The sequence below is a fragment of the Oryza brachyantha genome, chromosome 11 (assembly GCF_000231095.2).
Source record: "Oryza brachyantha chromosome 11, ObraRS2, whole genome shotgun sequence".
In the NCBI taxonomy this organism is placed as follows: Eukaryota; Viridiplantae; Streptophyta; class Magnoliopsida; order Poales; family Poaceae; genus Oryza; species Oryza brachyantha.
The window spans coordinates 2,080,336-2,096,611 of NC_023173.2; the positions used below are offsets into that span (position 1 = coordinate 2,080,336).

Genomic DNA, 16,276 nt, shown 5'->3' on the forward strand with positions numbered 1-16,276 from the left:
TCATAGTGATGACCAGACACAAGAATGGGCCGGAATTTGGGCTTTTCAAACGCGGTCTGCTTATGTTTTGCCGGCCTGACAATTTTTCGATCCGTTTCGTATTTTGGCATTAGAGCAATGTGAATTCGTAATCCCCCTTTCAAGCGGTAAATCAAAACTTTCCAAATTTCGCATCATTTTTTACGCCTCAAAATTTCTAAATAATATCAAAAACACCGATCCGATCTCACAATCCAGGCTCATTTTTCGCTATTAAGCCAAGCGCAATCAAATCAGATAATCAGGAGCAAAAAATTAGCAAAACAGATACCAGAACCAAACTAGGAACAAGAGCAACTAAACTTTAGAGACAGATTTTTCATTGATAATCAGATCAACAGTTGGCACGCCATTGCAGCAAGTCAGAATGCATCACTTGAGTAGGAGAAATTCTAGCACATGGAGCAAAAAGCTCAGATCGACGAGAGCAAACTAACTAAGCGCGCTCACCGCGGATGCGGCGCGCGAGCTGGATGTCCTTGGGCATGATGGTGACGCGCTTGGCGTGGATGGCGCAGAGGTTGGTGTCCTCGAAGAGGCCGACGAGGTAGGCCTCGGCGGCCTCCTGCAGCGCGGCGACGGCGGAGCTCTGGAACCGGAGGTCCGTCTTGAAGTCCTGCGCGATCTCCCGGACGAGGCGCTGGAAGGGGAGCTTGCGGATCAGCAGCTCCGTGCTCTTCTGATACTTGCGGATCTCCCGGAGCGCCACCGTGCCAGGCCGGAAGCGGTGCGGCTTCTTCACGCCGCCGGTGGCCGGCGCCGACTTGCGCGCCGCCTTCGTCGCCAGCTGCTTCCTCGGCGCCTTCCCGCCGGTCGACTTGCGCGCCGTCTGCTTCGTGCGGGCCATCGAGGAAGAGGGAGGAGGGAGAGCTTGGCGCGGCGCCGGAGTCGAAGGCTGGGAATCTCGCGTCGGCGGCGGTGGTGGAGGGGGACGGTGCGTTTTATATAGGGGAGGCTGGGTTTGAATTTGAGGGCGCGAAATTGTTTTTTCGTTTGGATTTTTGGCGCGCGGGTGGTGGGGCACGGCCCGCACGAAACCTACGCCGTTGGATTGGCTTAGACTGGATGGCTGGGATTCGATTACAGGGGCATCTCGCGGATCGCGATCCGTGGGGGCTCGATCTCTGTGCTGTGATTGGTTGGATGCAGCTGCGCGCGGCCGGATCGCTCCTCGCGCCCAAAACAAATTCGAAACCCCAAAATTTTGGGAGATTTTCATGGTGCGCGAATGCTACTCCTCCCCAAAACCTCAATGCGCCACGGGAAAATCTTGAATCGGAATGGGAATATGAGAAAACCCAGAGCACACAGATCACCAATGTTACTGAAATGTATAAGGTCACTTCAAATGCATATAGGGATTTCGTAACGAATATCTAGATATCTAAACGATATTAAATAAAAAATCGTCAATCACAAAGTTGTGATATCATATAGCTTTATGATTTTGATATAAAGTTTGACTTTATCCCACTTAATATAAAGTTTTTGTAAAATTTAAAGATATTATACGGTGAATGATACAACGAATTTACACTTCCACCGTCGACATCGAAAAAGTTCTCTGGCAAGGCTAAACGCGTTAGAAGTGTAGTTTTGTAAATTTTTGAAAACAAAAGAATATAAATAAAAAAAATTCTTCATCAGACACAGTCACCGGCCCAGCCCATGGAGTCGGCCCAGAAAAAGGTGCGGCATACGCCGAAAGCCCAAAATTGAGGCCCATTTCCTCTCGCCTCGTTCTCTTCCTCGTCGTCGTCGCCGCCGCTTCCTTCCCTGGCACGCTGCGCCGGCTTCTCACCGCCGCCACCGCGGACGCCTCGTCCTCTCCGCCATGCAACCGTTCAAAGCAGGAGAGTGGTGGCTGCTATATCACGGGCTCACGGCACACGGACACGGCTGGTGGCTGCGCCAGCTCTGCTCGCTTCTGGACTGGGCGCCGCGTGCGCCGACGGTGTTCGGCGGAATGCCCCCCAACGAGAGGTATCTATGGCGCGCCGCTATTTTTCGTGCTTTACGGTCTTCTTTCTCTGAGTCGCTTGCCAACTGAGGGGATGCAAGTGGAACCGTGGAGGGTTTTGGTGGCTTCTTGGTTACGCTGGTCATTTGGTCACCGCGCTCTTGACGTCTGGCCGTACTGTCGAACGCAATTGTCTTCACTATTTTTGCATTGCTGATGTTCTGCGACTGTTTATGGAGCTCGAGAAATTGCTTCAATAACTACCATTCGAACCAACTGTTTCAATATGGGATCTTTGCCTGGGTCATATATGCGGGAATTACAGGAATGCTAGATTAGCCAGAGAAGCAGCTCAACGGAATTCCCTCTTAGAACCTGGCAATCATGGGAACCATGTATTGTTTAATAAATGCCTATGTTACCAGAGGAAACTGGGAGATCGTTTTGATGGCAAGGAGATCTTTTAAGCGTAGTGGCGCAAAGCCGCAAACAAAGAGTTGGGGAAGGAGTTGAATTGACACAACAGAAAGGGGGAAAAAACACTAAAATTTAGGATTTTGTTGTGTTGTTGGAGGTGGGGAGAGCACCCAAGAATCAGTCACGTGCACAACACGTCAGAGATAATCAGCTTGCTTCCTAATATCCCAATTACGATGTTGATGTACAAGAAAATTTGGATCAGATCTGTAGAAGCTGCCGTTCCTTCATCGAGTTTGCAACAATGTAGCTGAATTTGTAGTCATCGTCAGATGCATCAGTGATTTCACCATTTTAAGGATGGCTTGTGTTCTTGTGGGGACGTCTGGTGATTGAGGACTGAATGAGAAGTAGCAATCATCATCAAGTGCTACTCTCATCATCTAGAAAATTATTGTCCTGCCAGTAGTGGCACTGTTGCTCTAAAGATCTGTATCCGGACTTATATTGATGGATTCGTCATTCGATCAATGATGCCATGCTTGTGGCCCCTTCTGGTGTAATATGGTGCACTATCATCTGCACTGTGCATAGCAAATGGAAGCACAGCTGTGGGTCCTTGATCATCTGAACAGGTTGAATAACCTCTATCTTGTGCAATAGTTATGTCACATATCATAAGCCAACATTTTGCGACCTATGCGAGCTGTTGTGTTTGCGTCCCTAGAAGAAAGCTTCTGAGGAAGTGTCTACAGTCACTTACCGGATTCTCACGGTGAACTACAGTAATTCTGATAATTACATCGACTTCTCTTCAATCTAAAGTAAATTGGTCGGCTTCTCCTTTGTCTGACTCGACAAAAATAATTATGTCGACCAGTATACATTTTGGATAGCTTCCTTACGTCGTTTCCACTTCGAAAATGATAAATTCCAGAAAATGCTCTGCTGCTTTCCTCAGGTTCTACCTCTCTAATTAATGTGCTTTTAAATTGTTTACGTTCATTTCATCTTTTTACTGTATTTGATTATGTTGCATATAAAACTGTTACATTAAAATAAAAATATTAATGTATGTTTTTATCCATATTACTTGTAGCTTTTCTTTTCTATTCATCTCTGCGGGACTTATACGATTGGCAAGTGGCAACCAAGTTACCTTGAAGCTTTGATCATGTGCTTTGATATTGTGCATCATTTAATTACGTAACAATACTTTTCTTTGTCTACTACTTGGGCTTGAAACAGGCATGCCAACGAGTAAGTTATTGAATAGTCCAGAAATGATCCCAAGCACTTTTAGCTCCCATTAGCATTAGTATATAAACAACATAGAGTTGTTCCCTCTTTGCAGCACATGTTTGTTTTTGAAGGATGCTGTCCAATAATCGTTTTCCCCTTTTGCAAATCTTGTCACTTTCATTGCACACAGTGAAATGTTAATAGTGTTTCTTTAACTGATATATATACAATTCATGATGATTATATTTATTGGTTAGCCTAGGATGTTGCTATTTTGGGGGCTTGAGGTATTTCTTCGTTATCAGTACAGACAGAGGAAGAGTAAACTGTTGATACAGTGTAGATGTTTTTCATTGTCATTTACTATGATTAACATCTTGTTCGTAGTTTTCACATCATAGTACAATCAGACATGTCTTCAAGTCCTTACTCAGAGTCATTGTTGGTCCACCATATGCGCATGTCTGTTTTCTCATAGAAAGTACTGTTTGTGTACAAAAGCTGGCATCTACAACCAATAGCAGGGACTGGGGAAACAGCCACAATACACATAAGAGATGACCATTCATCAGGGTACCAGTTCCTTGTGGACCATGCCTGTTCATGAGCCTCATGAAGACAGTGACTTATTGGAAAGCAAGGAGATCAAGTGGCTGGTGCCTGATGGGTGTGTCATGGCCAGCATTTTGTAGGTCTGGTCTGAGTTGCCCCCACTGTGTGTCCCCCTATCTCGGTTGGCTGTTCAGTCTTGTGATGGCTACTTCCAATGCATGCCTCACCATCATGGCAGTGCCAATTTGCCATTCGAGTCCTTCATGCATGCTTTGCCTTCTTATTTCCTTCGGAATCTAGTGTACTGTGTAGTTGTATCCCAGGCATTGCCTTTCAAACAAGGATGCAGCTCGGTATGTCACTAAAAACTTTGAACACAGATAAAAGGTGGAGATTTAATTATATATATTTTTTATGTGGATGGTGCAATTAGTCTGTACTTTGAAGTTGCAACATACAATTGATAATTCCCGTTCCTCGGTATATGTTATGTAGATTGACAGTCTACTTTATCATTATGGCACTCACATGATCCATTTGCCCTAATATAGATTATTTGGTGTTCAAAAGTGTTAATCATGAAACCCTGGGATAAGCTAGCTTCATCTTTTGTCATCAGGCCTGCACATGGCTTATGCTCTTGTAAGCAGACAGGAAATCTTGTTCTGTTGATACGGTAGTTAACCTGCTAGTTTAATCACCATTACCAAAATTGATGCAAGTCGCATTCAGATGAACCTAAAACTTGCATGCTCATTCTTTTTATCCTAATCAGTTGAATGCTCTAGTACTTTGTTTTAATAGTTCGTGTCAGTATATTAATCCTACAGTGCTTGTGTATAGCAATACCTACTTCGCATGCAGGCAACTTGCTGTTGAACAGTATTCACATCAAGTTCTCTAGGTGTTAGGCTTTTAATCTAGATTCTTCAGGTCCTTTGTTTTTGCTTTGGTGTGTTTCACAAGTTGTCACCATAGTAACTATTTTAAGCTGCCATGGCTTTGTCCTTGGTTAATATCAGGTATCGCCACGTCAGCTTAGTGTTAGGTCATGTTTCTCTAGCATCTGCTTTCAAACATTGACTGGCCAAAACACTAACCTCTTAATTGTTTGCCTCGTGCAAGCTCCTTTTGTTTTTGGCATAGGCAACAAGGGGGAGACAGATCTCTATATTTTTTCAGATGCATGCTCCGAAGAATCTTGTAGGTCATTGGAGTTTTGTGACTTTTGGTGTCTAAACTTGCACCTTAGGCCATCAACTTAGCCAGCCTTTTCTTGGTATCCTATTAGGGGAAATTGATTCCACTTGTTGGACACTAATCTTTTGTTGAGGCTTTCCTGCCCGGGGGAACAAAAAGGTGGACACCACCCATAAAAGATAAGACATGGAAATCCCCAGGTGTCGGTGTATTTTTTTTCAACGTAATTTCTTTACTGCCTGTCGTTTGCGGAATTTTCTTCGCAGTATCAACACTCTAGTAATTTCTTCAGACAGAATACCAGTGATATCATTTCTAAAAGTTGGAATAAATTGCACACGCACTCCTTTCTTATTGTGTAATCAGTAATCCTATTGGACTGCATGCAACAAGTCTAAAGCATTGCATAATTGCATTGATCCATCAATTGATTTCATGTAGTCAAGCACAGTAGAAGAGGTGAAATGGGGATAAAGTTTTGTTTCCTGAGGAGGCAGGTGTGGATACATCAGCTTCAAGTTTTGTTCTTGGACCCACTCTACAGACAGATGACACATTCTGACATACATACAGCTCTCTGCCTGTCTCTTCAATTCCCATCTCCTTTTCAACTTGATGTTTCCTGAAACCTCCCCATCCATGTCTGCTGCCAGGGGCCCATACAGTAAATAGGGTTTCTGGATGACAAGATGAAGAAGAAAATAATCTAGAAAAAAACACTCTGGGGATGGAAGGAAGAAGCATTGCCCGGAAAACAAGGGAGTTTCCCCCACTTCCTTCATTTTCCTTCCACAGGTCACAATTTAAACCTGTCACTCAATCCAGAGCAGTAGCAACTAGTTCTTCCACTATTGCTTGCTAGGACTTGGTGAATTATGATCATGCCGGCATCGGCATGGCCTCAGATCTCTCCTCATCATCGATCGTCTTATGAACTGCCCCTGTCATGTTAAGTTGTAATTTCATTGGTTAGAGAAATGTTCTTGATGCTTACAAGTACTCAAGTACATGAATTTAGTGCTGTTTGAAGTTAACACTAACCAGTAACTGGGTACTGCAGACATGGCAGCGAAGGAGCTCTGCTGATGCATGTAGCCGTACATTGCTGTTGCTTCTGTGGCGTCTGCCTCCGGCTCTGGCCCGCAGTCGAGGTTGACACCGAACAGCCTGAGCCGCCTCGACGGTGCTGATCCTGCACTGAAGCTTGGGCTCCTGCTTTCCGTGTCGCGTGGAGACTCTTCTACAGTTGATCATCAGAAAATGGTATGAGCAGGAAGGCTCGAGGTAGGTATGAAATGGTATTCATGTTTTTGTTTTGTTTATCAACTGCTTTTGCATTCGTTTCTTTACCTGCATGGTGCATGTCGCCGTGATCATGCTCTCCTACACGGCGGTAGGCGTAGGAGTTGGCCGGACTGGTAGGGTATGAGCCCGACGTGCTGTAACACATTGGGCTCCATGGCTGCTGCTCGCCGGCATTCTGTGCAGCCGGCACGACCCGGACGGCCGGCGGCGCAGGTGTTTGCGCAGCGTCGCCACGGCGCCTGCAGCCGATGAAAAGACGGTCCCCGACGCCGAAGGAGCCACGCACCCTCTCGAAGTACACGACGTCGCCGGCGTCGAGGCGCTTCTCCTTGACGTACCGGCTCCAGCCCTTGGTGAGCACGTAGCTCTGGCTGCTCGTCCAGTACGAGTACCTGAACCGCCATGGCGCGCCGGCTTCGTCCTCGAGCGACAGGATCAGACCCTTGTCGGCGGCGTCGCCGGCGAGAGGGAAGTACCTCTCGGCGTGCTGCTTGGGGATCACCAGCCTGTTTAGCTTGCCCACGTCACTGGGCGTCAGGGGCTTCTCAAACATGTGCTCCTTCTCGTAGTGGTGGTGATAGTGAAAGCTTGCATACATGGCTACCCCCCATGGCCAGGCCTGGGGGTGCTCCTGGGAGAAGAGAGGGTTCATGGCCATTTCTGCTAGCTACTTTTTTGTGGCAAAAGCTTTCTCTAATGGAGAGGGCGATGGTGTGCAGTGTAGAGAACGATGATGCCGATGTCATGGCCAGGCATTTATAGCCTACCAAGGAGAACTTTGGGGTGTGTCCACATAATAATGTATTACTATTTCTCTGGTACATGAGGGCTTGGTCCATTTTAACCTAGTTAGACAGGAAGAATCAAAGTGAAGTGCATCAAAGATGCTGAGGTTAGAATATGTAGTTTCATTCAGTGTAGCTGCCGCTGATGAGGAATGATCAGATACTCAGATAGTGGTGCTTCAAAGTTGGTGCCTGGCCATTGTGGCCTAATCACAGCCATCCAGGCGAGGTGGAGTAGACTTTGGCCCTACCACTACTCTCCATGTGCCTGGTGGTTGCAACCTAGCTATGTGTGACCACTGTCATTAGCTCCCCATTTTAACCTATAGAGAGGTCCAGGTTTCTGGTGTTGCAGGGCATTCCATTTCCATCTGGTTTTGGGTTGGTGAAAGGGGGTGCTGGTTGGGAACTCAGTTGCCAATAGAGTGCTGTCCATTCCACTGTGCATTTGGAACTGAAGCTAGTGCCTGTGGAGACACGTAGTGAACTAGGCTAGATTAGCTGAAAGAGATTCGCCAGACCTGACCTTGGCAAACAGCGACCGAAGACTTTAGCCTGAAAAGCAATTGACTGTAAAAAAAATGACCTTCCCATTCCTTAAGAAAAATGTGCTTCCTAATTTAAACTTGCTGTTTTCTTCTTAAAACATACATCCCCTGCTGGTCAAACAAAGTCTTTCCTCATTAGCGCCCCCATATTTTCGCATCTGCTTATAAGCCAAAATTTGAATTTTTAACATTAAATTTGGAGTTGGTTTTGTTTTTTTTCACCGAAGTTTATTTTTCAGTCTTGGTTTTTATATCGCTAAGAATACGTATATGAAAATTTTATTCACAATTTATTTTTCATTTGCAAATATGACGTTTGGCAAACAATCACCCCCTAGACTTTATGGATGGATAGATTGCTGCGAGCAGCCCATACTTGTTGAGGGCAATGGTTTCTTGGTTTTTGGACATTACTACCTCTGTTTCAAAATAAGATCATTTTTTGCCCATATCTGTTTGTCCCAAAATAAATTCCTTTATGCGCAATTATTGCATTATGGTTGTAAAAACATTGAGAATAAATAAAGTAGAGAATAATTGTATTGAGATTTAATAAAGTGGATGGTATTGTAGTCTTTTTGTTTTTTTGAGATGAGTGATAAATGAAGTTATTTTGGGACGAAGGGAGTACATCTGAGGTGGGATATGTTCTTTTTCAGCTGAAGATGAAAGATGAAAAATTATCTGATTTTGAGAGCAATTTAATGGTGTAAAGAATGGAATTAGCTACTACAATATTAAAAAAATCTATTTTAGAAAGATAAGATGATGGACTTGGAAACTTTATTTTTTTGTAAAAATGCATCGTTTATGAGTTTGGGGAGCATGCGTACAAAAACCGAGCAAAAATCTGTGAATAATTAGGGGAAAAGAATGCAGTAATGTCGTACTAGTATGAGCCAGTTTTTTTAATCTCAGATTCAACACAATCAAGGGTTCTGTCAGGGTTGTCTCATTGATGTGTTGCCTGACCACCTAATAATATGGCAAAGACTTTTGAGTAACGAGCTGGTTTTGGTTGGATTCTTACACAACGAATTGAATTGGCTGTAAGGTTTTATTTTCATTCAAGCCACTGGAGGCAGGACAACCTGCCTCTGCTCAGGACACTGGGGATACTGGGGAGGTTTTTGCATGGGAGCAAAGCCTCTGTGTATTACTTTATTTCTCGTGTTAGATGATGATCTTTATTAATTAGCAAATAAATTATTGGCTGCCTTTTGGGCTTAAGATGCATCAGGCATTTGGGGAGCAACTGCTGTTGCTGGAGGACTGGAATACAGTTATACAGAACACTAGGTGATCTGTTTGTCATATTTTTAGTGACAGATCTGTATCAGATTCTTTAAAATATTGGGGACAAAATCACCAATGTCGCTTTGCTTGCTTCTTTGGAGACAAGTATTCTGTCACATGGTTTTGAGGGGTACATACATGGTTAGATACATTGTGTGCTGACTAATACGTGCTTATTTTTAAGTATTATTCGGTTTGTCAACCTTTGGAGAGACCGGAGGGGCCATCTGGGGTCATTGTTATGTTATAGGTAACACTGTCGAGAATCCAATCATAACGGTGATTTAACTGATCTTAAAACATATTGTCTACATTTATTTCATTACCTGGTTCTTTTTAACATCAGACTTGTCAATTTGTTGTAAATCACAGCTATCTTTTCCTTTCTGCTCTTACCTGCTAACTCAGTATCAAAAACAGGAAAATGTGATTGTAATCTCACGTGGCCTTATCATTGCCTACTCTTGCTTTCTGCTATGAGGCTTCAAGTTCCCAAACTCCAGGATCAAGAATGAACCAATACAGACATCCCCTTCACCGATATGTTCTCCATACTAAACAGGTCACCAATGCAGATATCCAACTAATCACTGAATCAGGTGATAAGATTTGTCCCCAATACGTTCTCCACTGTCATGTAAATCTCCCTGTTCTCATAGATGCTCTTGTTTGATACTATAAATCACCAGAAGATGTTCATTTGCCCTTTGCTTGTTTTCTATGTGCATGCACAGAGGAAAGCAATAAAACTAGAACAAAGAAAACCGAGGGCTACTTGGTACGTCTACTGCAAAATAATATCTGTCTATGCTAAAAATTGTCGCATAAACTTGATTAAATATAATCCCTATGTTTAGCATCTCTTGGAGTATGGAACAGTGTCCAATCTGTTCGTTTACTATGGAATCTTATCAAGAAAAAGCCGTGGACGTCACTTACATGCAGCTCTATGGAATTGATGGGCCCTGATTTGCAAAAGTTGAATAGGTTTGTAGAGGTGCATAGATCTATGGGGAACAAATTCTTCTTGCAAAGAAAATCAATTATGTAGTTTTATTGAAACCTATTTGGGGAATTCCTTTTGGAACCTTTGAAACAGATAGAAGAATAGTGCTCCTAAAAAAAATACAGGATTACAAGCATGCAGGAATGGATTATTGTTAAGCATATGCAATTTACTGTTGACAAATTTACTTGTTCAAACTTTTATCAAGAACCAAAAGTTTATAAATCTAGCACGTAGATACCCTTACCTTGATTGCATTGTGTATATATTTATGAATGGAAAAAAAATACAACGTTGTAGCTGAGTTAGTATATATTTTTTATTCTACATTTGAATAGTGCCTGCTCTGTTGTGAAATTTGACTAAGCCTATCATATTTAAACATGACCATGGGTAGGAGCCTGGCAGCAGGACCTTTTCATTAGTCAATCAAATAAGCAGCTCACCTGCCCGATCTTTTGATAATGCAGGTTTGGTTTTTCCATGCACATGAATGGATTGGCATCTCAATGGAATTGAATACAAGATAATTCAAGATGAGGGGCCACATGCTAATGCTTCTCAATTTTTTATTGTTGTGGTCTCGGTTCCTTTCCACAAGACCATGCATGGTGCATGCATGTTTTGCCAAACTCATGTGGATAATTTAGTAAACTCTTGTGCTGCATGTTACTCTTTGTCATTCTTAGGTGCATGACACCATCGGAAGTATTTAAAAAAAAAGGCAGAACCTCAAATTAAAATGTTTCCATTGTACTAACATTTAGGGTTCCTGCTCTAGAACGCTTGAATTTCTAGAAAATTCCTCCATTCAGAGACTTTGACATATACAAAAGTATCTAATCATGCTGAACTAATGTTAGCGTAACATTCTATCCTATTTCATAATTTCCATATAGTTCGTCCATTGAAAAAATTGCCATGATTTTTGTTTGTGTTTTGCAAAACGTGATGCTGGAATCTTGCATAATGGTGTGAAATCTGTTTGTAATATTCCTAGGGGTTAAACTGTTTGGATGTTGGGGGACCATGTTCTTGCTGGTATACTAGTTAGCATCATTTTGCAGCTGCTGTTGTTTATGCGCTGCCTAAGTTTCTGTACCTGCGCAGCTAAAATTTTGCGATCTTTTTGGCAGATCTCTGCGCGTGTGCGTGAGAATGCGTATTCCAGATGATCTAAACTGGAGCTTTTCTCGCGCACTGGTGAAGACTGACGTGATTGAGATCGGAGGTGACGAGGAGATGATGGGGGAGAGAAACAGGTATGTGTCATCACTCGCCCTTTTACGCTCACAGGTCCTGCATGCTGTCATTGCTTGTACCCTCTTTCTGTCAGCATAAAGAGGACTTTAGTGAAGGTAGACAAAGTGGAAGAAAGTTTGTGTGTTTGAGAGAGAGAAACTGAAAGCATGAACAAAATACTTGCAAGTATGAGGTATGACTATGAACAGTATTCAAATGCATGCCACTGTACCCGATTGGTTCGAGAAAAGAAGCACAACCGATGACCCAAAGGCCAAAGGGTAGTAGGTCTTGTTCCATTACATCTTTTTTAAGCTTTCATGTTGTTCCATTAGACCATTCACAGTGAAAACTACTCTAAATGAGTAAATGAGCGGTTTCCGATGTCATTTAGGATGGAGCCACCCATCCAATTTTCGGTTGTTCTCACAGTGCAAGTGGCTTCAGCATTTTTCAAATCAGCCCTTACCTTTTTGTCTTTTAGTCCTTATATTTTCATTATTTATATACAAGTCTAAAACTTTACAACAAACGTCCTACAAATCAGAAACCTATATTAAAACTGCCGTATTTAGATATTCTCTCGCATCATTTTTTCCCCTCCCCTTCTCTACCAGAGGTGGCCGACGAAGCTCGAGCGGCGAAGGTGGGTGCCGTCGGCGCCGCTCACCACTCAGGGTAGCAAAAGGGGATGGAGCTAGGGGGACCGCACACAGGTACGACTTCGTTCAACGTGTTGCTTGAGCAGTGCCTATGACGAGGAATGTGTGCCTTCTGCGGGGCGTGGGCGACTTTGCAGGGACATGGTTCTGTCTGAGGTGGCGAGCTGGTGCTGACATGGAGGGCTAGAGCCACTTGCCATCTCACCGCAAAGTGAATGGCCTTGCATTTTTATTTTTCCATCTGGTACTCTGGATTGCCACTTTACTCTGTACCTGACAATACCATACACATCGATTTCTTGCTGTAACTGACAATACTTCCACTAAATTCACTGTGCAGATGGCACCCTTGTGACTGTAACGGCTTGGAGTAGATGAGAACCAGTCTTGAAGAAATTTGAGGTGAAGCTGTGGAATGAAAGAAAGTAGGAGCTGCAGTGTAGAGCTTGTTGATATGACGTTAATTGGGCGCGGCCGGGCACTACATGCTTGAAGGTATGACTGTTAACTCGCAAGTCGTAACCATATATAACTATTCTAGGAATGGTAGAAAAATCATATGCTTATCTATTTTATAATATAAGACGTTTAAGATATGCCTAGATTTATTACTGATCATGATATATTATTCATATATACATATAGATTTATTAGCATCCATATAAATCTAGGGAATGCCAAAAATATTATATTTTGAAATAGAGGTAATAGTTAATAAATTACCAAAATAATTTTATAAGCAAGTTAAACATGGTTTTAGTATAATAGTGTTGTTTCATAGTGCAAAATTCTAAACAGAGATCAACTTAAGATATATCGAACCTTAGCGCACGTGCAAAAGTAGAGCCCACTATAGACTCTTATCTGATCACAAGCAATTTTATAATGGTACGTGCAAACGTAGAGTTAGTATGATTTCTTAATTAATGCAATAAAATGTTTTTTATTACACTAGAGTTAGTATGATTTCTTGGTTAATGCAATAAAATGTTTTTTATTACACTACTTTTCTTTTTATTCACCTTAATGCAAAAAAATTTCCTTTGATAAATGCGAAGAGTCAACTAAGTTGTTATGCATAACAACGGTTTTTCTCTCCTTCCCTCTTTCCCCCATGTCACCATCAAAATTGCTTATGTGACGAGTAGTAGAGTCGGCTAATAAAACACCATTGCACTTGCCCTCAGTAACTAGTATGACCCATGTATCGGTTGGTTTTGGAAGGAGAACAGTCCCAGCGGGGCATGGTATGATCCTATACCCATTTATCATTGGGTATACATATAGGTCTTAACGCGATAGTATTTTGTTCGTTCTAAAGTAGTAATATTATCTTTGTCTCTTCTTATTTATGCTAAAATGAGTTTATCCTGAGCAATTGTTGTATTGGAGTTTGTTAAATTAAAGAATATATGTATTGGAAGTAGATAAAATATAGAAAAATTGCATTGGGCTTTAATAAAGTAGAGGGTATTTTTTATCTTTTTGTTTTTATCGGTATATGTGGCATGAGATGTGCCAAATTATTTTGGGACGGAGGAAGTATACCGTCGGCAAAAAAAAAAAAGAAAAAGAGAAAAGGATCAATAATAGACCTAACATAATGGAGTTTTTACTGGCGGGTAAAACGCTGAGCCGGGCATAATTGCCATCGCTGGATATCTGACAAAGTAGATGGGAGGTCGATTCACGAGGGTAATTACCGCACAAGTACATCGCCATCTCAGGATCAGGATCAGCAAGCCAAGCAGCAGGGGCACGCAGTGCACAGAGAGAGAGAGAGAGAGAGATGGTGAGGTCATGAGCAGGTGAAACGTGAGGCAGGTGCCATGGCCATGGCACTGCACGGCACACACAACCATCCACCAACCAGCAAGCAACACAGGCAGCAGCAGCAGCCTCGTCGATCGCTCCATCCGGTCCCCCATCGTTAGGGCTGCGCAGCGCATGCATCAGGGCGTATGGTTGGATCGGCCGGGCCGGCGACGTGCGTGCCGCGCAGGCCACCTGGGGTCCTCCCTCCTCCGCCGCCCACCTGCACGCCAGCCATCGCATGTATGATCGGTCGATGCAAGTTGCAGTTCATTATCCATGGACCAGCAGTACGTACGGTCGGGTCAAGAATGGGGGTCCATTAATTATCATCGCCCCATCGTAGAGCTGGAGCACTCCAACTCTGTCTAACGGTACCATTACTACCGGATTCACGTCCTCTGTCGTTGCCCGTTGGTAAGCAATGACAGATGGCTACAGTGGCATACAGTGAGGTGCAATGGTAGAGAACTGTAGAGATGCACAGCACAACGCTGTAGCAAATTACTGTGCCGATCAAAAAATTTTATTTTACTGTATCTTATGACTGTAGCGGTCAATCTAGAGCCGTTCATCTTACATCGAACGGCTGATATTTATCCAATTGCACCATACTGTTCACCCCTTCCTTTACTGACTAATGGTAGACGATACAAATCCATTACTACTACCACTAGCAATATACCCGTGCTAATGCTACGGTATCATAATATTTATATGCATCATTTAATTTCATGTTAGTTAAATTACTATTTCTAAAATATGTTTAATTGCACTTTAATTTGATTCAAGTTATATATCAAACACACATGTGCTAATGAATGGTGATATTTAATAATAAAAATCAATGATTTAAAATAAAGTTTATGTTTTGAATATTTCATAATTTTATCTATCATAGTCATATTTACCAAAAGAATTTTATATCAAAGGTGGAATTAACCGGGGTGCTCAGATCGCTCATGTGGAAGATCATGATGAACAATGGCAAGTCCAGATTATGATGGTTCAGATAAACATTGCCTAACATTATGGAAACCTGAACACATCACAAATTAGCAAGGCAAGATATGACTACTTATCCTATTATACAGGAAAAGTGAGCATACTGAAACCTTACAAATGTATGTAAAATCAGTATCAGTTAATAAACTGGAGTGATGTGCATATGAAAATGCCACACGTCCTTTGAAAGAGTTTAAGACGATACCAAGATAGCTTTTAAGTAGTAATTTCTAAGTTATTCCCATAAAAATGTATTCAATTAACTGACACTGACATTGTGCAGGGGATGGCGAGGCCGGCAGCGGCGATGGCACGACGCCGGGGATGGCGAGGCGACTGTGGCAGGGATGGCGCAGTGATGGGCGTAGGCGCGCGACAGCAGTCGAACGCGGGCGCTCCCGTCCTAGCGACGAGGGGCGGTGCAGATCTGCAAGCAAGCAATTTTATTGGGAGGAGGAGGAGGACGGCGAGGCGACGGTGGCAGCAGTGATGGCGAGGCCGACGGCGAGGTGAAGGCACGGTGAGGCGATGACGGCAGGGGGATGGCGCGGCCGGCAGCTGCAGGGGTGACGGCGAGGCGACAGCGGGCGACAGCGAGGCACCGGTGGCGAGGGAGATGGCGCAGCAACGGCGGGGACGGGTGGGCGACGGCGGCGGTGGGGAGAGCAGCGGAAGCGTCGGCGCTAGTTTCGGCGCGTCGTTTCTACGCGTGATTTAGGCTGGATAGGTGAGGGCTGAGGGGAAACAGACGAGGGTAAAAATAGAAAGAAAATGTGGACCGTTTGATCTAAAGCAGATGATATCAGCCGTTGGATCTGTCTAATGAGTAAATGAGTAAAACCTCTTGGTGCACTATAGGGTAGATATGGTAATTCTGATGACCGCGACAAATTCGGCCTTCAAAAATATAAATTTAAAATCAACGATAAGGATTGATTTGTCACGCTTATTGCACGGTTAACCCTTGTTTGAAGTGGAAAATGGCGTTTGTTGAACCAAGGGAAAGATCAAAATACGCAGTACAATTTTTTTTGTCGCAGTTTCATTGTGGTAACTGTCCAGTTTGATATGGTTACTGTGTGGTTGAAAGTGAAAACTTTAGCTTGTTGAACCAAGGAAAATTTGAATTTGGATATAAATTTCATCCAAATGAAATTGTAGGTTACCACTATCACACCCTACCGGTAAGCTTGGTTATCACGGTT

General features: G+C 43.2%; 2 protein-coding genes and 1 long non-coding RNA gene across 3 annotated transcripts; 1 reads left to right on the forward strand and 2 right to left on the reverse strand.

Moving 5' to 3' along the window:
* Positions 1-266: 266 nt before the first annotated feature.
* LOC102722987 (histone H3.2) lies at positions 267-942 on the reverse strand. The gene has a single exon (XM_006662682.3). The coding sequence runs from the start codon at positions 884-886 to the stop codon at positions 476-478; it is 411 nt and encodes a 136-aa protein (XP_006662745.1). The 5' UTR covers positions 887-942; the 3' UTR covers positions 267-475.
* Positions 943-5,794: 4,852 nt separating this feature from the next.
* Positions 5,795-7,442, reverse strand: LOC102699438 (B3 domain-containing protein Os11g0156000). Its single transcript, XM_006662683.3, has 3 exons — positions 6,761-7,442; positions 6,452-6,650; positions 5,795-6,351 (listed from the first exon to the last, which is right to left on the reverse strand). The coding sequence occupies exons 1-3, from the start codon at positions 7,371-7,373 to the stop codon at positions 6,339-6,341; spliced, it is 825 nt and encodes a 274-aa protein (XP_006662746.1). The 5' UTR covers positions 7,374-7,442; the 3' UTR covers positions 5,795-6,338.
* On the forward strand, positions 6,278-16,066 carry LOC107305253. Its single transcript, XR_001551374.2, has 7 exons — positions 6,278-6,358; positions 6,471-6,694; positions 9,765-9,943; positions 10,821-11,612; positions 12,210-12,498; positions 12,595-12,749; positions 15,355-16,066. It is a non-coding gene; the product is annotated as an uncharacterized LOC107305253 (long non-coding RNA).
* The last annotated feature ends 210 nt before the right edge of the window (positions 16,067-16,276 follow it).

Coding starts and splice junctions, on each gene's coding strand:
- LOC102722987 (XM_006662682.3), bottom strand. CDS start 886: ATGGCCCGCACGAAGCAGACGGCGCGCAAGTCGACCGGCGGGAAGGCG.
- LOC102699438 (XM_006662683.3), bottom strand. CDS start 7,373: ATGGCCATGAACCCTCTCTTCTCCCAGGAGCACCCCCAGGCCTGGCCA. Junction 6,651..6,760: donor CGGCGACATGCACCATGCAG/GTAAAGAAACGA, acceptor GATCAACTGTAG/AAGAGTCTCCACGCGACACG.